Source organism: Gastrolobium bilobum, unplaced genomic scaffold (assembly GCF_033153095.1).
Source record: "Gastrolobium bilobum isolate Gb01-03AN ecotype WA unplaced genomic scaffold, APGP_CSIRO_Gbil_v1 utg341, whole genome shotgun sequence".
Classification (NCBI taxonomy): domain Eukaryota; kingdom Viridiplantae; phylum Streptophyta; class Magnoliopsida; order Fabales; family Fabaceae; genus Gastrolobium; species Gastrolobium bilobum.
The window spans coordinates 238,337-265,232 of NW_026899046.1; the positions used below are offsets into that span (position 1 = coordinate 238,337).

At 32.9% G+C, this 26,896-nt stretch overlaps 5 protein-coding genes and 1 non-coding gene across 13 annotated transcripts; 4 read left to right on the top strand and 2 right to left on the bottom strand.

Annotated features, from left to right (window-relative positions):
• Nucleotides 1-319: 319 nt before the first annotated feature.
• LOC133286498 (digalactosyldiacylglycerol synthase 2, chloroplastic) lies at nucleotides 320-5,404 on the bottom strand. 2 transcript variants are annotated; one of them, XM_061483915.1, is made up of 5 exons: nucleotides 5,305-5,404; nucleotides 3,803-4,180; nucleotides 3,152-3,418; nucleotides 1,341-1,690; nucleotides 320-1,080 (listed from the first exon to the last, which is right to left on the bottom strand). In XM_061483915.1, the coding sequence occupies exons 2-5, from the start codon at nucleotides 4,082-4,084 to the stop codon at nucleotides 600-602; spliced, it is 1,380 nt and encodes a 459-aa protein (XP_061339899.1). In that variant the 5' UTR covers nucleotides 4,085-4,180; nucleotides 5,305-5,404; the 3' UTR covers nucleotides 320-599. The 2 variants fall into 2 exon arrangements, with proteins under 2 accessions (XP_061339899.1, XP_061339900.1); XM_061483916.1 differs by lacking the exon at nucleotides 5,305-5,404 and adding an exon at nucleotides 5,169-5,250.
• A 1,548-nt stretch (nucleotides 5,405-6,952) lies between these two features.
• Nucleotides 6,953-11,484, top strand: LOC133286530 (uncharacterized). Of its 6 annotated transcripts, none has more exons than XM_061483955.1 (7): nucleotides 6,953-7,027; nucleotides 8,218-8,559; nucleotides 8,651-8,744; nucleotides 8,970-9,091; nucleotides 9,261-9,410; nucleotides 10,370-10,462; nucleotides 11,247-11,484. In XM_061483955.1, exons 2-7 carry the CDS (start codon nucleotides 8,233-8,235, stop codon nucleotides 11,298-11,300), a joined length of 840 nt encoding a protein of 279 aa, XP_061339939.1. In that variant the 5' UTR covers nucleotides 6,953-7,027; nucleotides 8,218-8,232; the 3' UTR covers nucleotides 11,301-11,484. The 6 variants fall into 6 exon arrangements, with proteins under 6 accessions (XP_061339939.1, XP_061339936.1, XP_061339941.1 ...); XM_061483952.1 differs by having other exon boundaries at nucleotides 6,956-7,119; XM_061483957.1 differs by having other exon boundaries at nucleotides 6,956-7,119; nucleotides 8,252-8,559.
• Nucleotides 11,485-12,125: 641 nt separating this feature from the next.
• Nucleotides 12,126-12,858, top strand: LOC133286540 (NAD(P)H-quinone oxidoreductase subunit S, chloroplastic-like). Its single transcript, XM_061483972.1, has one exon. The coding sequence runs from the start codon at nucleotides 12,238-12,240 to the stop codon at nucleotides 12,721-12,723; it is 486 nt and encodes a 161-aa protein (XP_061339956.1). The 5' UTR covers nucleotides 12,126-12,237; the 3' UTR covers nucleotides 12,724-12,858.
• Nucleotides 12,859-15,027: 2,169 nt separating this feature from the next.
• LOC133286527 (uncharacterized) lies at nucleotides 15,028-19,002 on the top strand. 2 transcript variants are annotated; one of them, XM_061483947.1, is made up of 3 exons: nucleotides 15,028-15,109; nucleotides 15,214-15,410; nucleotides 18,754-19,002. In XM_061483947.1, the coding sequence occupies exons 2-3, from the start codon at nucleotides 15,234-15,236 to the stop codon at nucleotides 18,829-18,831; spliced, it is 255 nt and encodes an 84-aa protein (XP_061339931.1). In that variant the 5' UTR covers nucleotides 15,028-15,109; nucleotides 15,214-15,233; the 3' UTR covers nucleotides 18,832-19,002. The 2 variants fall into 2 exon arrangements, with proteins under 2 accessions (XP_061339931.1, XP_061339930.1); XM_061483946.1 differs by having other exon boundaries at nucleotides 15,076-15,410.
• On the top strand, nucleotides 17,170-17,313 carry LOC133286555 (small nucleolar RNA snoR135). Its single transcript, XR_009748144.1, has one exon. It is a non-coding gene; the product is annotated as a small nucleolar RNA snoR135 (small nucleolar RNA).
• Nucleotides 19,003-19,801: 799 nt separating the features above from the next.
• Nucleotides 19,802-26,896, bottom strand: LOC133286513 (LEAF RUST 10 DISEASE-RESISTANCE LOCUS RECEPTOR-LIKE PROTEIN KINASE-like 1.2). Its single transcript, XM_061483933.1, has 3 exons — nucleotides 26,794-26,896; nucleotides 20,679-20,918; nucleotides 19,802-20,556 (listed from the first exon to the last, which is right to left on the bottom strand). Exons 1-3 carry the CDS (start codon nucleotides 26,894-26,896, stop codon nucleotides 19,802-19,804), a joined length of 1,098 nt encoding a protein of 365 aa, XP_061339917.1.

A 26,896-nucleotide genomic window follows, 5' to 3' on the forward strand; every position in this document is an offset into this window, starting at 1 on the left:
TGAAATAGGAAGGAGGCAGTGGTAAGGATCATTAATACATTCAAAAGCAAATAAATCTCCAATTCATTGCAGTTTCCATATATATCACTATAAATGAGTGCTTGTATGTCAGTTAAAAAACAAAAGTTATTAAAAAAAAATTAAAATCCTTTTTTTTTTAAGCTATTATTTTTTTACTTCTAAAAAAATAAAAGTCAAAATGTCAAATAATTTGATTGAGAGAGCCTGATTTGGTGGTTTACCAATGTTTCATATTCATGCAACACCACCAACCGCTAAGCCAAGATTCAATAATCTGAACTATATAATAATCAACAAAAATTATAAGTTTAACAAGCTTAATCCTCAAAGGGTGCCAAACCTCACAAATATAGGGGTTGAACTTATTAGAACAAACAATATGAAATATAACAGTCATCCCATAGAGGAATAGTCATGTTCTCTAACATTTACAAGCTTGATGCTATGCAAAGTTGCCTTCTTTACATATCTATTCCAAGCACCAAACCTTTTCCTATGTGATTAGAAAGAGACCATTTAGCATTACCACTTTGAACTTTTAGGAACAAAGTAAACAGGAATTTCTACAACTGTTAATATCATTTTTTCAACCCAAGCTCCTTGCGTAGCTGTTCATCTGGTTGCAAGCTACCTGGTATAGCACCAAATAGTCTTCTTGATATTTCAAACCCAGAAGCTACATGATGTACTAATGCTGATGCATCTTCTACTGTCTGTTGCAAATTCAATGAGGTAGACATATAGTTTGAAGAACTTCTTGACAATTTTCTCTCAAATGGCTTGTCCAGGTCAGTGGCCTTAAGGAACCGTTCCGTGGCGGCCTCCCAAGAAAGGTCATGTCTCTGAGCGTCAGTAGGCTGGGCAGGCTGTTCAGACAGTGCCTTAAGTGTTAGTTTAACAAATCCTTTACTGTCATCATATGTCCAACAATTTGGGAACTGCTTGAAAAAGTCATTTGAGGAATGGTTGGCGCACACAACAATTTTTCCCATTGCTAAAGCTTCTGCTGTTGTTGTGCAAACCACATCTGTTGTGCTCGGATTCAGAAACAATTTGAAACTGGGGGGGCAGGAAATGAAGTGTTAAGTGTAAACATACACATGTTCCCCATCAGTACAATTGTCAAAGAGGTATTTCATTTCACATAGGGTGATTAAAAACACACTGTAAAATATTTAAACAAAAAACTGGAGAAGTTTAGAGAAAAAATTCATACATGAGCATTGGTATACTATATGTCAATTTGCTAAGCTATTGAAGTATGAAGTATGAAACACAGAATTTTAATAAGCACACAGCTGATGAAGTATGAAACTTACTCATGAAATAGAGCATCAGCATGATCACGAGCTGGGTGAACTCTAACTGCCAATTCCAACTTTTTCGCCGCTTTTTGAACTTCATCTGAGTCCTCTCCACTGCCAAATAAATCAACCTCAAGCCCAGCTAATTCCTTTTGATGATCACTAAGAAGTTTGAGCAGCTCCTTGTAGCCTTTGTTCCATATCATCTTCCCAATAAAGTAGGCACCTTTGGTAAAGGCCTGATCTCCATTCTGTTGTTGCTCCCTCTTTTTCTTGCCAATCTCAAGGAATTTTGGATTAACTCCATGAACATTACAGATTATGGACCCAGAGTAGTCCTGGGTCGCAGCAGATAGTCTAATTACCTGCAATTATACAGCTAATCAATTCCAAGAGAACAAGCATGCAATTCTTGCAAGTTTATGATAATTGTTAATATTATTTTGTCACAACTAATAATAAGAATGTTGTTATCAAAAAAATAAAAATAAATAAGAATGTAGTCTCATTTCTCACTAGGATGATATTCACTTATCTAACTTGAGCATGTAAAGTTGCCACATAGAGGACAGCTTTATGATATCTTAGATAAAGTAATTGTTTCACTTACATAAATGAACACACCGAGAAACATTATCAATGCATTGCCTTTACCTAACCAGAACACACACATATATATAGGCCTAATAAATTAAAAAGAACCAATCTGTTGTGTTCAATTTAATTTTTAATTTTTTTTTGTCAAAGAACAAATTAATTAAGACAAAGATAAGCGATAACCCATAACAAGAAAGGAAAAATAAAACAACAAAGAAATAGAGGAAACATCAATGAAGCAAAGCTGCTAAAGAAACCATCTCAAAAAAGACCATGCTATCTGGACCAAATAAAAGTCAACTGCCTGAGCTTATCCTAATTCAGTTTAGCAACCAAAGAAAACACCTTAAAAATATGTGCTCCACACTAACCAAAAACACCAAATGGAAGTTAGATTGCACATTTCTCAATCCCTCAAGCACATGCAAAATGGGAAATCGCAGATTTTACATTCTTTCAAACATGTTATACATGAGAAGGGATCCTCTAACTCCAGGAGTAAGTCTTGGACACTTTCACTTTTTAATAACTTTTTGTAGAATATGAATTTAATAAATCTAACAGTTGGATAGTGAGATATTATCTTGACGATCATGAACACTAAATTTTAGATAAGTTATGTAATCTTATAAAAAAAATCACTCCCTGTTAAACCCGACTAACGAGTATGGGGTGGAGGAAATCCTTGTACGCAGCCTTACTTTTGCATAATTGCAGAGGCTGTTTCCTAGATTCGAACCCATGACCATTCAGTCATGAAGATAAATTATGTAATCTTATAGTTGACACTAAAATGAAGTTGTGTGATATCAATTAGTTTTTAAATTATATGAAATGTTGTAGACTTAATCTACTGAATGAGAATTTTCGATCCAAAAGTTGGATTGATGAATTTCAACGTCCATAAAAAGTTATTAACCAGTGTAAATATGACAAAACTTGCTAAGTGGATCCCTGCCCGGTTTTATATATTTTAGGCGGGACAATATAACACTTGTTTGCTATTGAGTATCAACCAGAAAACATTTATTCAATAGCATCAACTGCTAATCTAATTGTTAGCAATACCGCTGACAAGATAACCATTCAATTCATCTTCACATGTGAAAATTAAAAAATGTGACAATTTCAAAGCTCTAGCTTCATTTATTGCAGAAGTAAAAACACAGTATGCCAAGGTAAACATTGGATACATATTTATTATTGTCCATGAAAATATAATAACTTACCTTGTGACAATAGATGCCAACAACCCAATTGTTTAAATATTTCAGCAAAAATGCTTGCATATTTCCATTCTTCTCTCTCTTCACATATTCCAAATAATTTGTGTGAATAATTCCAACAACTAGCCTGAATTTAGTCTTCCATCTTTTCCCATGGTGATACCATGTCAAGTGCTCGGGCTCCTCTAGAACAGCAATATCTGCCTCTTCATCAGGGATAATTTCAGAAATATCTCCAACAGCAAGAATGCTCCTTTTATCTCTAGAAAACTACAATATAAGTATATCATAAATTAGTACTACTTACATAACAATAATAGTTCATGATGGCCACTGGAAAACACTCAGATCTCACATATTGTAAGTAAATGATAATTGAATAAAACCGAAATGGGAGAATTCTAAAAACTGATAGATGCTCCATACTATAGACCAAATAGGTAACATAAAAACATATTACTATTGAAACACTAGTAATGGAAGATTGCAAGTCCCCATTACAAGCCTATTAACAAACCATTTTACTATAATAATGTTTTATCATGATGGCCAAACACAGACAATGGACTTCATGTGCATATTTCAGGGTTTTTGTCTGTATGCTTCCAATTTTTCCGGTTAATGGAAAACGTAAAAGCGGAGAGAAATTATCACCTTTCCTGGATAAAACCGTATGCTGAAATCAGATGTAAATCCAACTCTCTCCTCGAGCCATTGGCGGATATATTTCTCATGCTCTGCGGGTGAAGCAAATGTAATATTGTTGGGATATACTAGTCCTTGATCTTTCAAAGTTAACCAAGGGATCACCAAGGTGACATCTCTTTCCCCACCTTTGGAAAGGTATACAGCACGAAACAGAGGGTTCACGGCTGTTCCTGTCAACCATGGAAGGCTAGCAGTAGTAAAAATTGCAATATGCTGTTTCTTATCCATCTGTTTGTTGGGTTTAAATGTGAAATCTTATCATTCTTCAGAACTCCCTTGCAGAGCAAAACACAGCTTTAGAGGATAACTAAATGACAACTTTATCTGCAATATAGAATAATTATTATCAACATCAACATCAACATCAACATCAACAACACCTTTATCCCAAATATAGAATAATTATTATGAGGGAACAAAAAAGGAAAAAGAAAAATTTAAAAATTAGGTGAATTTTATACATAAAAATACACATTAGTACATATTATAAGTCTAAACACAAATTGAAGCCTCTAAAAGTAGATGTCAGGCACATTAGCACCACGTCTTAAAGACTAAAACTGCTTGAGAAATAGTGTTATAGAAAATTTATCCCCGCCTGCCTTCAAAGATAAAAGGGATTTTATCCTTATTCATAAATCCTATTTATCTTCTTCTTCTTCTTTTTTCAAATTGAAAAAAAGAAAGAAAGATACGAATTTATGAATAATTACAAAAACAGAAATAGGATTTCATTTTATTTTATTTTAGAGTAAAACTCATTTTGAGTCCCTAACAAAAATATACTATCCCCAAGTCAATTTTTGATCCTCTACAATTTCGGTTCTTTGAAAATATGATCCCTCAGACCCAATTTAATCCTAAAAAAAGGACTAATACAGGTATTTTTTTTGTAAGGAACAAAAGTAGACACCTTTTGTTAGGGAACAAAAAGGCTTTCCTCTTTATTTTATAAAGAGTTCCATAATCATCATTAACCATCATGCATTGGATATCAAGAAAGTTCTCATCTTTTAATAAATAAAAAGGAACGTGTCCAAATTCTCAATCTTTTCTTTCAAAACAAGCAGAAAATGTGAATGTTACAAAACATAGTAGAGGAAATATATCACCCAGAAAGCCAATAAGAACAAGAACAACTACAATCTCATTCGTCAGAAACCAACATAAAACTTCTGTTTTTCTATCTATGCACAAAGGACTGATTAGCGATCACTGATTAGTAAGCCCCAACAAAAGCAGACTTCAAAAATCAGAAAAACCAGAACTTAATTTCCAAAACCAAAACTCACCCAATTAAAATCTCACATACCCTTTTGCCTTCTTTCTATTTTTCCAAACTTGAACACCCCAAGATTCAAACTTTACATATAAGATATTACAAAAAATGAAAATAAATAAGTAAAATTAAAGGAATAAAAGTGAGGACTTGTAGATGAAGAATGGACCTTGAATGGATCAAGTAGAAGGGTAGAAGGAAACAGTGGTGAGGAAGCTATTCTAGAGAGAGATGTTTGTGGAAAATGAACGGCGAAGAGAGAGAAACGAAGGAAACTAAGGGAAAAGTATATGCTCTTTTACGGTGTCGTTTCCTGTACGTCAGTTTCGGAATTTCTTGTACTGTTTTCGACCAATGCACAGCCAAGGAGGAAATAGCCAATGTAATTTTTTTATTTTATTTTTAGAACAATTATTATTAAGAAACATTAAATGATAGTAATAATTTAAGGTCGAAAATATAAATAATGGAAATAATGAAAATACAAATAGGGTGTTTAAGTAATTTAGTTTATTTCTTCATTATATAAATTTTATCAAAATATTCTTTATTAATTTCTTTAACCCTCGAAAGTCAAAACGATGTCGTTTTAGGGTTACGAGAAATAATTTTATCTGTGTGACTAGGTGTGTAAATAGGCTAGGTTAGATTTTGTCTTAAATAGGTCAAGCCTGTGTAAAAAACACTGGGTTTGGTCTGACCTGTTAGCTTGTGTAGGCCCCAAATTACAAGTCTGGTCTGACCTATATTTAAAAAATAAAAGCCTTGGACTAGGCCTGTTAGCATGTTTAAGCATATTAAACATTCAACAATTAAAAGAATACTTAAAATAAAATTATTATTTATTTTATTTAAAATAAATAATATGATATAGGCCGCCCTGTAAGCTTATAGGACTGACATGTACAAAAAATGCCTATGGCCTATTTTCTAAATAGATTTTTTTTAAAAGCTTAAATCTGTTCTATTTTATTATTTATAATAAGCCAAATCTGACCTACTATAGGCTAGGCTGTAGGTCCCTGTAGGCTGGCCTAACCCATTTACATCCCTAACTGTGACAGGAAAAATAATAAACCCTTCTTTTATATATAAATTATTTAGATTTAATATTTCTCATGTTGTAGAAAATAAAATTATCTCTTATATACAGATAAAAATATATGAAATTCATATTTTCTTTTTTTTTCTCTCTTCTTCTCATATGATCTCACATGTACCTTACATATTTTTTTTTATGTATGTGTAAGAAATAATTTTTATATCCAATAAGATAGCACAATTGTAGCCGGTATTTAAATCTGGTACTATATTGTTATCAAAAAAAAAAAAATCTGGTACTATATTAGCATTGAATTGTATTTTCAAGTTACCGGTATATCTATGATTAGCATAACAGAATTACAAGGCGAGAAAACTCTCCTTATTAATATTTTAACACAAATTATTAGTTAAGCTTAATTTCTTATCAATTGATCCACGTGTCTCATATTTAACACATAATTAATTAACATACGAGTTAAAACTTAAAAAAAAAAATTACTTAATCTTTAATTAGATTTGTTTTTAAAATTAAACTATACCTAAATTAAATTGTTATTTACATTGTTGTTAAAAGTTGTACAAAAGTAAAAATAGGAAACTTTAATAAAACCTCTTGCATTTTGCCAACTGCCAATTTCTTCTATGTGTTTGCCACGTTGTGAGGAAACTAGCAACAACCAAACCACCCTTTGAATTGAATGTTTGGTGCACTTTTCCACTTCACTTGCACCTTTCTTTCACAACAAAACCTACCCGCAAGAGAGTGAGACAAGGAATCAGACCGCTGAAACTACCATTCCATTCACAAACCCACAAAACCATTTCAGCAAATTTCTCGGAAATACCAAGTAAAGGTTTCACCTTTGTCTCAGATTTTATTAATCTGTTTGTTTCCTTCAATTTTTGTTGCAAGTTCTCAAAAGGGTCTAAAAGCAAATGGGTACCGAGTTTTTCTTCTTTGTTTTTTTGTTGCTTTTTTATTCATATTCTGCTGTTAGGTAAAGGAGTAAACTATACCAAACTCCTTTGGCACTGTAAGAGCCTCGCCCCTTAACCAGGTCTCGAGTTCGAGTCTGGGAATGAAAAAAAATAAAATTAGGAGAGCCGTCCTGAAAGAGTCCGACAGTGCTCGATGGAGATCAGTCTTCGATTACTCCGGAGGATATTCTTGAGATTACTCAACAAAAAATAAAGTAGTAAACTTGTTACCATAGTAGTTAATTGCGAAGCAATAGCGCCGCGAGCCGCGCCGTATGGGCGTTGCGGGCCAAGCCGCGTCGCACTAGAATGCAATAGCGGCCATCACGGTCACATTTGCAGCCAAATCACTACCATATTGTTGTCGTAAAGCAAAATGTCAATTTTATTCTAAATTTATGTGTGTAACAGAATAAATTTTAAGGGTTTTTTAGTCTATCTGCATCTCTGTTTGTCACTTCTGCTATATCTGCCTTTGAAAAATGTTTTTTTTTGTCATTATTTATGTTATATATTTATTCCGCTATTTCCGTAACCGAAACCCGCTATAGAGCTATTGCGTTTTTCGGGATTGGCCGCGACATACCGCAATCCACATTTGATAACTTTGCTTGTTACCTAGTTGAATTTCTGCTTCAGAGAATGTGTTAAGGTGATAAATGGTTTATAATGTTGGGGTTTGTTTCATTTTCATTCATCCTGTTTTCTCGGTTGCCAAACAGGTCGTTTTTTGTTTCTGCTATTTAATTTGTTGTCTTTTATTTGGAACTGATCAACTGAATACTATGGGAAAGTCACAGCAGTTGTTTGCATTTTTTGAGAGAGATATAAATGCATTTGAAAATACTGAAGAGTGTTTTGGAAGTTAGAGTTTTCAGTATTATATAATTCAGTTCAATCCATGTGAGCATATGCTGCAGAAAATGTCATTTGACTTGCTAGCCTTCTGAGTTTTCACATTTCACTCTAAAATGTCAGCAGTAGTTTCCCTTGGATAAGGGGTTTTATAGTTCTTTTTGAGGTAATTTTTTTATTATGTTTTTCCTTTCTTCTTGACTAGTTTGTGGTTGAAGAGATGTTGATTGGTCACACAGATCACCTATCAGAGCTGAGGTCATCAAGGGATCAGATACTTGCAGACCCTCTATCGGAATCTGGCGATGATGAAGACTCAGAGGAAGCTTGTTTGGAACAGATACTGTATTCAGCATCCTTTGAAGAACTTGCAAGCAGTAGCATTAAATATGATACGGTCATTTGGCTTTGTATATCATTACTGCTGGTTTTAGCTTGGGGAATTGGTCTTATTATGTTGCTTTACCTTCCCATTAGGAGATATGTGCTTCGAAAGGATTTGTCCTCTCGAAGATTATTTGTTACACATACTGAAATAGTTTACAAGGTATATATGAATAGTTCTGCAAGATCATGGTATTGTATTATGACTTTTGAAATGGGAAGTGATTTTTTCTTTCCTTTCTCCCCTGGTCAAGGTGTCAAGGCCTTCATTTTTACCTTTTTGGGGCACCGTAACAATTGAGAGGCGTGTACCGCTTGCTCTGGTGATTGACATTATTATTGAGCAAGGTACTGATGCAGGCCTTGCCAGATTGTTTTATTGAACCCTAGTTTAATATCCTTTGTTTAAATTAATTGCATTTATCCAGGGGTTTTAAAGGGCTAAAAGTTACTAGCTTTGACTAAATAGACATAACAAAAGACATTTTATATTGTCATTAAAACCTTACCTATATGATGTTTGTTATGTCTTATATTTTTCCTTTGACTAGATTTCCTCATTTCTTTTGCCAGGTTGCCTGCAATCTATATATGGTATCCATACTTTTCGAGTTGAAAGTATTGCATATGGAAAAGCTGCTCCTGTAGATGAACTACAAGTTCAAGGAATTTCTGACCCTGATCTTTTGAGAAAGGTGAAACAAAATATGTTTCTCAATATGATTCTTTTTATTTTCGGAGACTGAGATGTTAATACTTAATATTATTCTTAACACTTATATTTTAGTTGTTCTTTTAACATTGTACTGCTAAGTACTCATAAAGGGGATTTTATCAGCTTGAAATAATGCAATTGATTTGCAGGTGATCATAAGAGAAGCTTCGAAGATCTCAAGAGATGTAAGTAAAAGCGGGAAGCCTACTGCTCCAAGCAGAGATGTGGAAAACTTGACTCGTATGCCAGCAACAGCTGAGGGATCAGTTTATTTGAGATCACCATCAAAAAGTTGGAAGGTAATTGAAGACATCCAGCCATGCATCTTAGCAATGAGCCACCCCTAGTAACTAAAGGAATTGGATAATGCTTAAAATGTTTCAACGTAATTCTAAGAGCCATACAAGAAATGATCTGTTCTAGAATGCTGTTATCACTGAAACAGTGTTACGGCAACACTTGTGAAGGAAATAAGGTTCCACTATTACAGTAACACTTGTGGACAATTAGTAAGTTTGGTAGTTAGTCTACCTCATCATCCCAGATATGTATGAGCTTGAGCTGGTAGGAGTTTAACCTATGGCCCTCTATTAACCTAGAATGATAGCCATATAGTGGTCTTTGTAAGAAGCGTGCTTTTGTTTTCTTGCAAATGTTTGAATTATAGTTTTGTGGGTTGAGTTGAAGGTTGAAGGTGCACAAGAAGTTCTGAGAGTTTCTGGATAAAACAATACAATTTAGGAACTCTAGTGCTAGAGGTTCTTTTCCCTTGCAATATCGAGTCCTAGTTTTATTTTTGGGTGACGAGGAGTATTCCTGGTCTACATCCCTTGCAATATAGAAGTTTTTTTTTCTTTTTTTCTTTCAAAGATGCTTTCAAAGAATTTTTTTTTTAAATTTTTACTTGAATATTACAATATGCACCTACTAGAAGGGAAAATGCAGAGTTAGACATTTTCATAATATTGGAGGAGAGTAATATATTCATACAGTTATCTATTAATTTGCTCAGATCATCCTATAAAATTTGGCACAACTTTAGTTAGTGTTAGATTTGAAATTTGTTGATCAGCTTTGACAGAAATGAAAGCTTGGATCAGGGTTCTCTTTTTTCTTACATAAGAATGATGAGTTGTCTCTCTCTCTCTCTCTCTCTCTCTCTCTTTTGAAAAGAAAGAAAGAAAGAAATTTCATTTTAGTATCAGATGCATTGCTTGAATTTCACTAATATAAACCTCTGTTTTACCCTCATCTACAGATGGCAGCCTCACCGCGTTCTTCTTCACTAGAGCGCAGAGTAGGCGGAGGATTGCTTCTTAATAAACTTGAAGAAGTCAACAAATCAGTTAAGGTTTGTATCTTCTCTTAATAGAGCATGGATTCTATTGAAAAACTCTCAACTAGATGGAAACACATTTTCTTAGCTTCCTCTTGTTCTAGGGCACCAGACCATACTTGCATTTTTGTTGGAAAATTTTCTATATTCATTGACCATTTGCTGGCTTCAAATTCATAACATGCTCTTATTGAATACAAATTTGTTCGGAACAGTGGCCAAAGTGGCACTGTTGGCAAAAAAAAAAATACCAAAATGTCACGCCAACAGTAAATTTTGCCAAAATTTCACGTGGCATATTTCGCTACACTGTGTAATGAAATATGTGTGCAAATAGTTCGCTACACGGTGTAGCGAAATATGCCACGTCAGAACAAAAAATGTCACGTGTCAAACAGGGAGAATTTCGCTACACAGTGTAGCGAAATTCTCCCGGTCTGACACGTGGCATTTTTGGTTCTGTGCATTCTGATGCGGCATATTTCGCGACTCCGTGTAGCGAATTATTTGCACACATATTTTGTTACAGAGTGTAGCGAAATATGCCACGTGACATTTTGGCAAAATTTACTGTTGGTGTGATATTTTGGTGTTTTTTTTATCCAACAGTGACACTTTGGCCACTTTTGTTCTCTCCCTCCCTCACACTACTGGCACATGAGTGATTATTTGTTGATAGTTACACAACAGAACAGCAGGCCTAGGAACTGTTCTATTCTATTTTTGTTTTTGATTATTTGCATTCATGCTTTAATTTTTAATTGCCTTCTTTTTTTTTTTTCTCTACATTTGTGACCAGAGACTTGAGTTGCTTATTGAGAAGTCACATGCTTCCCCTGCCAGCAGCAGCTGAAGTAGGGTACCATTAGTCAGCGCCACAAGAATTGAATTGAATTGAAGGGAGTTGAGTTTCCAAATTAGTAGTACCTTGTTTATAACTATGGAAATAGGATATGATATTGTAATTATCTTATTGCCACTCAGTTACTGTTTTGATTGATTGTATACAACCCTGGCTGAGGATTGTAGATGTTAAGAATCTCATGTTTTGATATTAACATTTTATTTGTTTTTCCAAGTTTCTTCCATTCGTCAATATTTACAGTCTCAAAAATATTTTTGGGCATCTTAACAATTATACCACTAGCCACATAATATAATTTGAAAGCATATTTAAATTAAATTTGTTTATGTATAAAATATGCTCTATAATAAAAGTATATTCGAGATGTAAAATTTAAACAAAATAAAAACATATGATTGATAACTTCAAAACATGAGCTTTATTAATCTCAATACTTTTTTTCCTATCATAAACACAATTATATGGTAGAGTCCATTTATTTATTAAAAAAAAAAAAAAACAACACAAAAATTGATGGATTTACAGGAAAGAGAACTATTCTCAAACTCCAAGAGTAGTTTTTCCTTTTAACATATAGTTTACAAAGCAATTTTAAATGAATCATAATTACTCTTACTCCTATTTTTTATTCAATAATATATTAATTTTGTTACCTCACTCAATGAACTATTATCTAAAATTGTGGACGCCTTAGGATTACTAAAGTACATGCACAGCTAAAATCAATGACAACCACATATTGGTTGTACTATATTTTATTTGTGGTTAGAATTAAAGGAGGAATCTATTCATTGACAAAGAAGATTTCTATCCAAAGACGCATCAAAATGTTAAGGATTTAATGAAAACTGTTCTTTTCTTTCAGCACTTCCACTCACTCCTGCTATTAATGTTGTTTGTCTCCTGTTTATTAAACAGTTAAAGAATGGCTGCTTTTGCTACTCTTCATGGCTTGCATGACTCTCTTCTTCGATCCCAGTTTCTAGGCCAAGATCATCACTTCCCTCTCAAACAACCTTCTACACTGGTGCATCAAAGAAAACCAACTTGTGAACTACAACCAAGAGCCAAGTTCAACATAGTTGAAATCATGGGGGGAAGAGGAATATGCAAAGGGGAAATGGGTCTTGAACAAGAGCTGAAAAGACAAGTTGATGAACAGCCACAACAAGTAGTAGTAACAGCAGAACATGGCAAAGAGCATGAAAACTCTGGTGGTGGTGATGGTGGTATTAATAGTGTTGCAGTTCCAGAAGATGCTTTTGAGAAAGAAATGATGGGGCTAACTGGAGGCTTTCCTGGAGGTGAGAAAGGGTTGATAAAGTTCATTGAAGAAAATCCACCTCCCAAACCAGGAACTGTTCTAAGTTCTGACCCTTTGATTTTGAAAGAAAGCCAAAAGCCATTGTGAAGAATCCAAAGAATCATAGTTCAACTCTCTCTTTGTGAAGCATGTTCATTTTTTATTTGATATGTATCTCTGCTATTCTGATTTCTGACAATTCAAACTGTGATGAGGTTTGCTATATCTCCCTCTTTAATCTTCTTTCTCAGACTATGAGATTTTTGTAGTTAGTTTAATAAATATTGAAAAATAAGTTAATGTAATGATTTTTTTACGACTAAATTGATGATTGAAAATCTTTCAAAAGTATTGTTATTGAGACAAGATTAATCATATTTTTCTATTTCAATCCTATGCTCATATACTATGCTCACTCAATTGTTGCCAAATAGAATCAAGTTGGCATCACTTATAAATGGGAATTGAAAATTTTAAATAGAAAGTTCAGTATAGAATCCAAATCTCATCTCATGACACTCTCTCTAAGTTGTCCATTTTCTGTTGTTCACCACAATGTTAAAACGTGTCTAATGTTTTTTTTTTCCACTGTTTTGTGGCTTTGTCTAAGATGAGGTTATCCACTTATCCAGTGTCTTTAATCGCTGGATCCTAATTATATTTTGTTGATTTTTTTATTAATTCAAAATTAATTAAATATTGAACTTTTAATATTTGAGTTTGAAATTTCGATATCACCTATGCAATCCAACTAAAAGATTATAGCTACATCAAAATTATTGGTTTAATAAGATCACCATAATCAACATAGACAATTGAAAAATTAAAGAGAAGTGAGATGTATTATTAGGGGTGTCAGGTCGAAATAACATAAATTTGACACCATATAAATTTATGACACAAATTTTTAATTGTGTCAAATCTTCAAGAATACGACATGAATTTTTTTGTGAATTGACACGACATGACGTGAATGACACACAAACTGAGTCAAAATAATAATTGACAAAAAAAAATCAAAAAATGGGTTGAAATTTAAAAAAACTGAAAAAATATGTTAAAAAATATGGGTTGACATGAATTTGACACGACATGTATAAGTCAATCTGAACACGAAGTTTTGTACCGTATCGAGGATCAACCCGTGTGTCATAACTTGTTTTGACACGTTTATATATTATTGGTAAATGAAGATGTGTCTCATATTATTATTAATTTTATTTAAAAAACGAATATAACTAAGTGAGAAAAGTTAAATAAAAATGAATGAGTAATTAAAAAAGTTTAAATTCCAAAAAATAATAATTAAAAATCTAGTTAATGAAAGGTTAAGATGATTGTTTGAGAAGTAATACTTAGATTTAATTCGTAATGTTTATTCCAAAAAATTTCACCTACACATATTTATCTAGGATAACGCTTTTTTTATTATTATTAATAGAGGATGACATTCATGCGGGGATATTAACGAGTCGAGTCGGGTTTGGTCTTAAAAGGATAAGCCTGTGTTTAAATGTGTTAGCCTGACCTAGCTTGTTATCTGTTATGAATATAACTATCGGCACGTGGCTTGACTTATTTACAAAAAATAAAAGTCTGATTTAATCTATTAGCCTGTTTAAAAAAAAAAAACAAGACAACAAAAATTTATTCAAACAATATATATCCAAGAAGCATAATGTAGAACAAAAACATTCAAAAAGTATGTTTAACCAATAAAATGAGGTTAAATGGGTAGAAGTGAGAGATAAGACTATTATGAATAGTATAAAAAATATAAAATACAAATACAAATTAGTATAATGATCAGTCTGAGAGGTTCTAATGCCGAATTTTTGAATTGGAGTCGCATTTATATTAAATAAGCTTTTATACAAGTTCAAATGTAATTCTAACAACCAATTTTAAACATATAAGCTCAGATCTTCACGAGCCGAATCAAATGCTTATAGTTTGTTTAGTACCCGTATTCATACCTATTCTATTTACTCTTTTGTAACAGTGTCATATCATAATCTCATCAGAAAAATAGGAATGAAAAAGGGTAAACATGGACTGAGTTTATGATAAAATGATGTGAAAGAGAAATATGTATGAAAAAAGAAAAAGTATGCATAATATCTTAAGGAGAGTTATATATATATATATATATATTTTTTTTTTTTTGGTAATCTCGGAAGAGTTATATTTATTATCGAAATTTTTTACAATTTTTACTATTAAATTAATTATTTTTAATTTTTGTCAATTTAATAATTATAATATTTAAGAATAATAATTAATTAATAAATATGACTTAATAAATTATAACAATTAGATGGAAAGAAATAATAACAATTAATTTAATAATAAAAAATAAATTTTTTGAGTAATAAATATAACTGCGAACAATATCTTATTCATATTAATAAATATAATTAAAAATAACACCACTTATATTGTGAGTTATAGCAGCATAAGCTTGTGGACACTCTCACACACGACCGGAGTTCAGGTACGACCCAAACGAAACCCTCATTCCTCTCTCTTCACTATCAGATCGCAAACGAGTGTGAGAAATTGAGCTAATTTAGGGTTTCGATTGTGACATTTTGGAAGGAAAATCTAATCGGAAAGAAATGGGAGGTGGCGGTGATCACGGGCATGGAAATGGCGGCGATTTCAGGAACAATGTATGGAGTATGACTGGTGGCCCTAACTGTCGTCCTAAGCACTGGAGGCGCAATACCGCCATAGCGATGTTCGGCGTCTTCCTCATCTGCATCCCCATCGCCATGAAATCCGCTCAGCTCGAGGTCTCTCTCTCTCTCTCTCTCTCTCTCTCTCTATTGCTTTTTTTTTGTTGATGAAATTAATAATGTTTTCGGCAAATTTTAGTGTTAGTCGATGTTTTTGATTATTTGACGATATGTTTTCGTTATTGGGAAAAGACGGACCCGTTAATGGAATTTGGATTTTCTAGGATCTTATTTTATTTTTTGACGAAATTAAGAATGTTTTTGGCTGAGGTTAATGATGCTGTAAGCATTTGAAGATGGGGCTTTCGCCCCATTTTCTCTTTTCGTGGTTTGAAAAGGGGGTGTGGCTAAAAAAAAAATATTTTTTATTTTTTATTTTTTATTTTTTTGGGTGAGGAGGGGGAGTGAGGTTACCGTACTGAACAGCTTTTTATTTTATATTTGTTTTTGGACCCTGAGATCTGGAAGTGTTTACTTTTCAATGTTGGTTAGCCTACTGGAGTGTTGTTCTACAATGTGTGTTGATGATTATATTTGTTTGGAAAATATGGTTCGAACCTTGTTATATATTGATGATTATATGTATTTGGAAACTAAAGGGTATGTGATGGTTGCACTGATAAGCAGAGCACCGTAAGCTTGTGGTGTTGGAGAGGTCAGATACTTATATGTAGTGCTTAAAGTTGATGTTTCCTAAAGCACAGAAGGGGGTTGGCATTTGAAGAGGATGACAATGAGGGGTTGAAGTTTTTCTGTCCATTGTTATCTCTCTAAGTATTCATTCCCTATTTTTATTTACTTATTTATACTTGTCCCTTTTTCTTTTTCTTCCTTTTCTCCATTATTCCACTTTCCCTACATAACTAATTCTGCTTTCTCCCCTTGTATTTTTTTTTTCTCTCGAACCTTTAATGAAACCATACTTAAAAAACCAAAGCCATGTTTTAATTTATGTCAATCTGTTCAAATTCCTTTATGAGTTGAATGTGATTCCTGAAATTATGAGGCTGAAATGAACTTTTAGTTACTCTAGATGAATTTCAAAGCAGGGAAGAATGGAGTGAATGTGATTCTTTTCTAGCTTATGTCAAGGATGAGCTACCTTTTTATTCAATTTACCTTGTTTTCACCTTGATCGGGCTTCTGTTTAGACTTTTTCTCACTCCTCCGGTGTCTTTATCTGCTGTAGTGGGACTGGTTTTGTTTTCTGTCATTATAAGTTTAGCTTCATGTGAACTTTCTGTGTTAACTTCTATTCTAGCACATTGATTTTTGTCATGGAATTTTGGTTCTTGTGGGGTTTTGTGCTATCTTCTGAGGTTGGTTTTTTTTTTACATATTATTGTTAATTCATAAGTGTAAATTCTATGATATATAGTGCTTTATCGAATTTGAGATTTGAAATGGTATAAATGGTTTTTTCCAATTTCATTGTTTTCCTTTACTGGTTCTGTTGCCAAGTTGTCTCGATTTGAGAGCAAATTGTTATTACATAAAACTTGAAAATGCTATTGAGTGGATTTGGTCTCTCTTTTTTTTATTGATAATGAGGTTAGAGGAGTTTAGCTTCCTCTTTAGAGAAGATTTAGGCAAACCTTGAATGAAGTAGCAACCTTGTTTCAATATAGTTGTCTAGATTGCATAGTATACGTCAGTCAATGTTATCTATCCTGTATCTGCCTCCCCCTCTTCTTTTTCCCAAAAGAAGTAGAAAAATTGGGCTCTTATTCCTGTGTGATATATGTGGCTGCAGAGTGTGAATAAATCCCAAAGAATAGAGGTTGAAAAAAATGGAGTGGAATAAGGCCTTTTCTCTTGAGCAGGGATTGTGTGTATCGGTGTTGTGCAGCAATCATTGCACTCTTCCGAAAGAGTTCCCTGCAACATAAATTTGGGGAAGATGGGCAGTTGTGTTTCATCTTTACTGTTGAAAATAGCAACAATCATCTCCCCTACATTTCTTTATTTCTTTAGTTGATTTCAAAAAAAAGAAACAAGTTGTTGAGTAAACTTTTTCTGTTGGTGCTTCTATAGATATCTTTCAAATAATTTATTTTTTTCAAAAAATACATTGGAATATTCTTTTCCACAAGGTTGTGGATAGTTGCTGAGACCTGATTAAATACAATACTTAAAATATATTGATAAACTTATAAAAAATAACTATTTATATTTGTTTCCAAGCTTATTGCTTATTGTTGAAATTGTATGGTCTAGGTAAAGAAGGAGAAGAAGAGAGAATATGGACCAGAAAAATATATTAAATTCATATGCGTATTATGATGTGATACAAAATACTAATCCATATTTATACGAGTACTAGACTCCAATTCCTAATCAAGTAAGAATACAAATCAAGAAATATAATGAAAAATGAAAACCACTCCGGAGAGATCTTCTAAGATACTCTAAATTATTTTATAAGATACAATCAAGATATTATGAGATATTTTCTAGATATTTTAACCTTAATTACATCAAAAATATTTTTTTACATAATAAACTGTTTAGTGATTTTTACATAATTTAACATGGAACGAAATGTGAGTACGGATTGGATTGACTACCTTTTCATTACAAAACCTGTTTTTGTTATTTCTGTTGTTTAAAATATTTCTACAACTTTTACTGACTGGCATCAATGGCCATTGTTTATTAAATCTACTAAATATTGCGGTTTTTGTCAGAGTTGTACCAAAAATGCGACGTAAATCTTTTTGCTGTAGTTTCTTTGGATTTTCATACCCTAACCCTAAGTGATTGTAAATTTCTCCTGCCTTTGAATTTTGGTCTTTGTTTTAATTTTTCTCTAAAAAGTGCAAAAATTTACTGGCTGAAATATGAATCTCTAAGTGGAACGAAGTTATATTTACATTAGTAGATATATGAATTTCAAATGACGATGGTAAAGTTTACATTTGATTTTCAGATGGCTCTGTGTATGTTGGCTCTACTTTTTTTCCCCCTTTGATGCCACTTGGACATCAGACAGTTATTTATTTTCCAGTAGAAAACATTAGCCTTGTGTATGTGATCCTTAAGTTCTTTAAAATTATTGGGGATCTAAATAATGCTTAATAGTTGCTTCCTATGGAGAATATCTTTTTCAGTCATGTAAATATCATGCTCTGTGGATTCTACAATTCCGTGCATATAAAGTAGAATATTTGTTTACTTTAAAATGCCTGAATAGATGGATGAGTTGAATTTCATTTATAAAAGTGGTGGAAGAATCTGATTCAACTTTTCAAGTTGCTATTATTATTATTATTGTTATAAATGCCAGAATTATTTTTTATTATGTTCTCTTTTTCGGTAAAGTTTTATTATGTTTTATGTTTTTTTTTTACCATGACTTGTATACATTGGCTAAGAAGATTTTATTTCTTAATCTTTTCAGCAACGACCACATCACCCAGTTCGTCCAATCCCTTCCCAAATGTGGTGCAAGAACTTTGGAACTAAAGACTATAAATAATTCAGGATTATAAATTGCATCACTAGTGTGGGTGTTTACATCTTGTCAAACAAAATTTCTCTGTTAAATGCAGAGAATATGAACAGCTTTAAAGTGTTCCTGCTGTCAATTCTATGTAAGACTTGCGGATCTACGAGAATGTGGTTAACATCCTTTTCTTCTTTCGTTACATTTAATGGACATCTATTTTAAAACTGATGAAATTAAATAAGTTGCTCATGTCTGGATTTTTTTATTTGAGAGCTTCTTCAAGCTGGTATCTAGTTACTATACTATAGTTAACGGGAATTGATGCTTGTCAATTTTGTCTACACCAATTGTTTTGGCTCCCCATTTTCTTTTATACTCCGCAATTGAGTTTCTAATAAATATTATCGCATGCGATTTCCCCATTTGGATTTTAAATGCTGGAATCTCGGTAGAAAAATTGGAGTTTTGTATTTGGATGGATGCAAAATATTTCAACTTATGCTGGCGATATATGCAGCAGACCTAATGTGCTAGTTGCAAGAATGACATGTGAAGCTTGCATTCTAAATTCTAGCTGGAGTGAACGGTATTCCTCCATTGTGTTAATTTGTTCATATTCATGGTATCAAATTGTGATTTTAAAACCTTGTTCTCTCTCGAGTTGGGATTACGATAGTTTTTGGTTTAATTAAAAACTGAAATATGGTTTTGGCATTATTTGCCATAATTTTGGTGCTCATTTTGGCTAATGGTGATGTGCAGCATATAATAATATAATCATGTGTGCTGGATGGGAAGAAAGATATATGATATATGAGTTGAACTCACTTATTTACAATGATAGGTGCAGTTAAAATCTAGTCACAAGTCAATGATATACTTGTAGTTGACAATGTTAGAATGCAGTAAGCAATGTGCGAGGCTATGCCATTGACCACTGACGTTCACTATCCAATGTCATCATCACAGTATGCATCATTGGTTCTACTTCTTCTCTCTATCAATTTCTCATGAGTTCCTTCAAAACATCATCCATGGAAGGTCTCAATTTCTTTTCCCATTGCAAACATTGAAAAGCTAATTTTACCACTGAAACTATCATGGTCTTAACCTCCTTGTCTGAATCAAAACCAAGAGAAGGATCTACCAGCTTGCTAAATGAAATCTTCTTTATGGCTAGGTTTGAGAAGTCAATGATATACTTATGCTCAGAAGCAGGCCTAGATGATATTAACTCAATGAGCACAACTCCAAAACAATATACATCGCTCTTGCTACTTAAGTTAAGTACTGGGGTAAAGCAACCTGGGGCCATTACAACTGTATGGTCCATATCGTGGAATAACCATGAAAAGCCAAAGTGTGCAACTTTAACACTGAAACTGTTGGTAAGGAGAATGTTTTTGGTTTCCACTTCACAGTGAATGATGTCAAAAGCATGCAGTTTAGCCAATGAACTTGCTGTCTCTATGGCAATTTTCATTCTGGCATGCCACGGCAGTGTGGTAGACCTTGCTAAATCCCCATGGAGATGATTAGCAAGACTCCCATTTGGAACATATTCATACACAAGCAGTAGCCCATCTGTGTCATGATATGGAGTGCAGCCATAGAGGGACACAAGATTTCTATGGCTCATGTTATTAAGGATCACAATTTCATTCTTGAACTTTTGTTCTTCTTGCCTGAAGTTATGTCCACAGTCATATGATAATAGGCGCTTGACAGCAACTTCCCTACCATCTTGCAGTTTTCCTGGTTAATTGTTAATGATCACATAACTAGTTATTCAACATATATGATACAATCATACAAGTACAATTACTATATAATATTCAATCCATGTTCAAATAGAGAGAGTGTGGGGAAAGGTTTACCATAGTAAACATTTTTTCCAAGTTTTGTGGCACGGTTGAAATTATTTGTAGCTTTTTCGAGCTCCTTGTAAGAGAAGAAAGGGATTCCAAAGCCATTTTCTGGTTCTGGATTTGAGTGAGGATCAATCAATCTTTGTTCCAAGGCTGAAGGACCTTGTTTTCTTCTAAAGAGGCGTCCAAGTATCATAATTCCTAGCACTACTGTAACACTTAAATTAACCTGTAGTAGGGAAATTCCAACTATTTTTAATTGAAGAAGTAAACAATAAAAGCAACAAAGTGTTAAGGTAAAGAAAAACATATATATATATATATATATATATATATATATATATATGAGTAAACACCCTTTTTAGTCCCTGGCAATATCTACGAAGTCCTTTTCAGTCCCTGGCAATAAAAAAAGACCAAATTGGTCCCTGAAAGGACAAGAAAAGGGTCACTCTACATATTTGGGAGTTGACATAAGGACTAACATGACCCTTTTTTTGTAATTTCACGGACCAATTTGGTCCTTTTTTATTGTCAGGGACTAAAAAGGACTTCGTAGATATTGACAGGGACTAAAAATGGTGTTTACTCTATATATATATATATATATATATATATATAGAATCCACCAACATCTTTACATTTCATATTAGTAACCCACATATGTATCAATCACATTGGATTAAAGAGAGCACATACACATACATCTAGCAGCAACATTCCAAGAAAAACAATCATCAACCAAAGACAAAAGAATAAGGCCTAATATTAAAACTTATATTTGAGAGGACCAAGGGAGCATATATGTATATATACCTTGTTGATGGATGGATGTAGAGAGTTGTGGTAATGTTAATTTTCCTCCCTTTTCTTTGTAAGTAACAGAGAAGATGAGGCAATGAAGTTGGGGTGGCTCTTCACTATATATATTGTGCTTATGGTCCTCTTTCATTTTCCATTTTTCCAAAGAGGGGGTGCCTCCTCCATTTTTTCAACCAAACGCGCTTTTTCTTTTTTCAGTATAAAGTAACAAGTACGTTACGTCAATTAAGGGACATTGTCCTCGAGATAATGTGGAGTTACTAGTGTTTGTTCAATGTTCAAAAGGGTGACCTATATATCTATATAGTGAAAGTAGAATGTAGATTACTTAATATATATAGGCGACATGTGTTTTCAATGTTCCTTCTGCTCCTCCATATATGTACATATAATTGAGTGCTACTCCTACAACTCTAAATTTGGAGAGAATTTATTATGGTGTGAGGCACTATTTTTTAGGTGATCTTTTAGTGTAAATGAGAAGGTAAAATTGAGAAAAAATAAATAAAAAAGGAAAAAAAAAATTGGTGATGTGAGAGAGAGCACTAAATTATGAGATGATCATGTACCTTAAAAAATATTTCTCTAAATTTGTACATGAATCGCTTCTTTTACCAAGTCTCCGTATCCCTAAATTTGTATATGAATCGCATTTTTTACCAAGTCTCCGTGTCTGGTTCAATGTTTTGGTTTACTAGTATATTGTTTCTCACATTAGAAGATATAATTTTATCTCCTATACACACATAAAAGTTTTTAAAATTTATATATATATTTGTTTGGTACATAAATTTATATTTTTTTTTCTTCTCTTCAAATAATCTCATATGGACTTATACACTTTAATCCTTTGCTTTATATATATATATATATATATATATATATATATATATATATATATATATATATATATATATATATATGGAGAAGCAAATAAGAAAGTTCAATCCATACACGGTATTTCTAATTCTTTATCCGTTGACCTACAACTCATAATATTATTATTACTTAGTTAGCATCCATTATTTTTAGTGATATGATAATATATGATTGGATTCTAAGATTATTATTATTTTTTACATCAACATCAGCATTTTTTCATTACAGCATATAAAATTGAAATTTGCATTCATCATTTAACATGATCACACAAAATTTCCTACACACAACATTTTGTGGGACTCACATATTTTGAAGAAGAAAAAAAAAACTACGGCACGCAAAACAAATCTCTATAACATAACACAATCATTTTTCCTACAACATAACTTTTATAAAATCCTATAAAATTTAAGCTTATAAGATACATACAAAATTTTAATCTTCTATAAAATTTTCCCGTTACTCATGTTATTTAACGCTTTGCACATGATATTATTCATTACCCGTGTATATTGAAAAAGAAAATAATTATCTTATGCAACAGAGACAAAATAGTGGAGTCCATTATTTTTTCTTTTTTCGAAAAAGTAGTGGACCATACTATCTTATCTCTGTTGCATGAGATTAATAAGATACCTATTGAAAAACCAACATCAAATTAATGATGCAGCCATATTTTTCTTTTTTACAATTTCAATTTGGATTTTGATTTTGTGCATTTTGTTGCATTCTTCTTCAAATTGAAGTTGCAATCACTAAAGTATTTTGTTGCCCAATGTATGACGAAATAATCTTTTCTGGTTCGGAAAACGGGATCACCAAAAAAAAAAAAAAAAATACTTGTATAAGAAGAAAAATAATTTTTTTAAATTAACTTCGTAATTCTTTTTTTTTTTTTATAATCACTTTGTAATTCTTTTTATTACTTAAACAAAGGAGTTTGCATTCATCATTTAACCTGACCACAAAAGGTTTCCTACACATACAACATTTTATGGGGCCCACATGTTTTGAAGGAAAAAAAACTACGGCACGCAAAACGAAACTCTATAACATAACACAATCACTTTTTCTACAACATAACTTTTATAAAACCCTTAAACAAAATAAAAGAAACCTAAGTTTTAACATTTTTAACTTTCCAACAAAGTATAACATTAATCATTTAGTTAAGTATAGCCAAAGTTATGTAACTCACAAGATGACTGCTGTTTCGACTTCGACAAATGCACCGGTCGTATAAGTAATAAAGTGATAAGAATAAGTTGTCGATTCCTCGAGGGCTAATGACCAATCACTAATTTATCTATGTAATTAAAGTTGGATCGATTGTGAACGGGTTTCTTGAGAATATTTTAATTAAATTAAAACAGAATTTTAACTACTTATTTTTAGTTTTCAATATTCAAGAAATTAAATTCAGAATTTAAAATGCTAGAAATTGGTTTTAAGTTTTTATAAAACATGTAGTTAGGACTTAACTTCCCCAATGATTTCCAAACTAAGTTACCTATTCTTATAACTACATTCATGATCCAGTTATTAACAGTTCTTTCTATATTCGATTAAATCTCAATCCCTTGGTAATACAATCTTTTACTCAACTCAAAAGCCTAATCCCTTAATACTTTTCCATAAAGTAAGCATTAACGCAAGAACATACAGTTATAGAATTCATAAGTCAATCCCTAAATCATACAAATTCCAGCAATCAACCAATCAAAATCATACACCAACATCCCTATTGTCATGCACGACTCATATGTTTATCTACGAGTGATCAAGTCATAAACAAAACTAATCATAAATAACAGATTGATTGCATAACTTTAAATCAAGAACATAAATCATAAAAAAAAACAGCGTTTAAGAACTCATGGTTCCGTCTCGCCCTAAGTACTTAAGAAATTTAGCTATGCATAATTATAAAAACAGAATTAAAAGCTACTGTAAAATAGATAGGGTTCATGGTAAAACTTGTTTAATGGTGATGATCAATGATGCATATTTGATTTCTTCCTTCTCCTCTGCAAAGCTCCAGTATTCCTCTTTCGCTACTGCCTTCGTCTTCGTCTCTGAGTTCTCCTTTTCTTCGTTTCTCCAGAATTGATTTCTCGACTTTCATCGCGTTCTATTTAAAGAATTAAAATGGGCTTTAATTTCTGGACTAGCTCAATGAGGAGCTCGCTGAAGAGAGCTGCTCAGCGAGAAATTTTTCTCTCCTAGCTCACTTTCTCGCTGAAGTGAGCAGCAGAGCGAGCTTGATTATGCTTCTCGCTCACTTGCTCGCTGAAGCGAGCACAAGAGCGAGTGTGACCGAATCTTTTATAATTATTTATTTTCCAATCTTTCCTTGATATTCAGCCGATGCCAACTGCCTTCTCATCCTCATCAGGTTAGTAATTTGTTATTCCTAGTATGAAACAACCTGAAACAATAAAAAAGATTAGGATTTTATCTAATTGTTGGTATTTTACTAACTTTTAATATTTTATTAATTAACACTATATTTTTAATTATATTAATTATTATTTGAACTATATTTGACATTAAAAACATAGTGTCTTTGACACTTATCAACTACTTCAAATCAGACTTTCGAAAGTTGAACAACAACTTTAAAATAGAATTAGGATTTATCCACTTATCCATAGGTCTTAAGATTTTATATGGTTGTAGATCTTTGAGTCAGCTTTATATAGGTTCAAACCTCACTCGATTTTGAGTTCTCTAACTCAAGATATGTGCATTTTACTACGCTAAGCTGAAATCGTTGTATGTTGGCGCTGGAAGTGCCGTGATATGTTTCCCCCTACTTCTTGGCATTGGAAGCTCCAACTTAGTGCTGGAAGCGTCGTGACTCGATTATTTCTGTTTTTTAGCGTTGGAGGAGCCATGGAACATTGGACATTCAAAAATTTAAGTTTTAGTCTCCCCAATTAGGTCCTAGACCACTTTTTAAGTGTATAACTTCAATCTTGTATCTAATAAACCATGACAATCAACTACAACTAACCATTCTTCGCGATATTCAAGCATCAATATACACATTTCATTCATGAATTTCCAATCCTTGACATCAAGCCATCAAACTCATTTACATCATTATCATTACATGAATGATACCCAAAAGTAATATATATCAAAATAAATACTCATGTACTCAATATTTACAAGGCATACAAGCCCTTCAATTATATATCACCTTGTCGCTAACATCACCAAAATAAAGTTTATCACATACTTGACTTTCCTTTTGACATAGGCACACATATGACCAATCATACAACTTCTCATATTACAAATATCCAAATATGCAGGTTCAAAACAAAAGCCCTAATATGTTCCTATATCAAAAGGGGCCAAATTAAAATGTAAAGGCTATCATGTCCTAAACCGGATTCTTGCCATGGGAAGTCCTAATTCCTTCACTCGAGGTACCTGAAATATAATTCCCTACACGGGGTGAGATAACAATCTCAGTAAACTAAGGGTCCTTGGAGACTCATCCACCCTTAAGTTCACTTACATGATGTACATGCATTAAAACAAGCATAGCATGGAATATCTTATACAAATAAACGTATATCACTAGAGCCACTCTATTGGCCAACTTGCCAAATAAGGGAGTGTTCGTATAGCACTTCCGAGAAAAGTCTCTACGGGCTTCTTGTCTCAGGTTTTAATCACAAGTAATTACTACATAAGTTAGTTTCAAGGGAAGTCCATACATACATATTCTCCTGGGCAGGGAACATCATCAATTATGCATTCATATAAAAGCATATTTACTCATACCATGCATTATTACTTATTCTAATACACAAAACACGTCATTTCACATAAACCATGACTCCCAATAGAGTATGGTGGAACATCAAAGAGGATTAGTCCCAATGTCCAAGAATTTACCTCTTTGAAGCAATACACTCTAGCACTTTATTTTCCAAGTGAGTTAATGCCAACCAAATCCAACACTAATCGAACCTATGCATAAGGTGGAAATTCAATCAACAATACGTAAATACAACATCATCATCACATCTATGATTATAGTTTCTCCAAGAACTCAAATTTTAGCAACTTACCCCGAACCCTTGAAGTTTCAAGAGTCACAACCCTAACTCAAGGTTGCTCCAACCCAAATTTAACACTAGGGGTGATAATAAGGCCAGGGGCCTTAGGCCTGGCCCGACCCGTCTTTTTTATTATTGGGCTCAAATTTGAACACATATAAAAGCCTTTTTATTTAAAAGGCCTCAGGCTTTCATGGATAAGCCCGACCTTGGGGCCTGAGAGACTGGCCCGTTACATTAATTTTTCTTTTTTATTATTAATCATTTTAACGTGACCGGTCTCTTCTTTCTCTCCTCTCTTATTTCTTTCTTTATTTTTTTTAGAAACCCTAACCTACACCCACCGCCAGCCAAGACCACTCCCAATAACACAACCGGACCACCTCCCACCTCCTCGACCCAACCAAGAAACCAACCACCGCCCAAATCACCTTCCTCCATAGCCAT

What these genes read in the sequence shown, in the direction of transcription:
- LOC133286513 (XM_061483933.1), bottom strand. Translation starts at nt 26,896, where the DNA reads ATGGCTATGGAGGAAGGTGATTTGGGCGGTGGTTGGTTTCTTGGTTGG. An exon ending in GGGAGTGGTCTTGGCTGGCG is followed by an intron (nt 20,919 to 26,793) that starts GTGGGTGTAGGT and finishes AATTAAAAATAG; the next exon opens with TTGGAATTTCCCTACTACAG. An exon ending in TGGAAAAAATGTTTACTATG is followed by an intron (nt 20,557 to 20,678) that starts GTAAACCTTTCC and finishes ACAATTAACCAG; the next exon opens with GAAAACTGCAAGATGGTAGG.
- LOC133286540 (XM_061483972.1), top strand. Translation starts at nt 12,238, where the DNA reads ATGGCTGCTTTTGCTACTCTTCATGGCTTGCATGACTCTCTTCTTCGA.
- LOC133286530 (XM_061483955.1), top strand. Translation starts at nt 8,233, where the DNA reads ATGTTGATTGGTCACACAGATCACCTATCAGAGCTGAGGTCATCAAGG. An exon ending in TGACATTATTATTGAGCAAG is followed by an intron (nt 8,745 to 8,969) that starts GTACTGATGCAG and finishes TTCTTTTGCCAG; the next exon opens with GTTGCCTGCAATCTATATAT. An exon ending in AAGTCAACAAATCAGTTAAG is followed by an intron (nt 10,463 to 11,246) that starts GTTTGTATCTTC and finishes ATTTGTGACCAG; the next exon opens with AGACTTGAGTTGCTTATTGA.
- LOC133286527 (XM_061483947.1), top strand. Translation starts at nt 15,234, where the DNA reads ATGGGAGGTGGCGGTGATCACGGGCATGGAAATGGCGGCGATTTCAGG. An exon ending in TGAAATCCGCTCAGCTCGAG is followed by an intron (nt 15,411 to 18,753) that starts GTCTCTCTCTCT and finishes TAATCTTTTCAG; the next exon opens with CAACGACCACATCACCCAGT.
- LOC133286498 (XM_061483915.1), bottom strand. Translation starts at nt 4,084, where the DNA reads ATGGATAAGAAACAGCATATTGCAATTTTTACTACTGCTAGCCTTCCA. An exon ending in TACGGTTTTATCCAGGAAAG is followed by an intron (nt 3,419 to 3,802) that starts GTGATAATTTCT and finishes CTTATATTGTAG; the next exon opens with TTTTCTAGAGATAAAAGGAG. An exon ending in GCTGATGCTCTATTTCATGA is followed by an intron (nt 1,081 to 1,340) that starts GTAAGTTTCATA and finishes CTGCCCCCCCAG; the next exon opens with TTTCAAATTGTTTCTGAATC.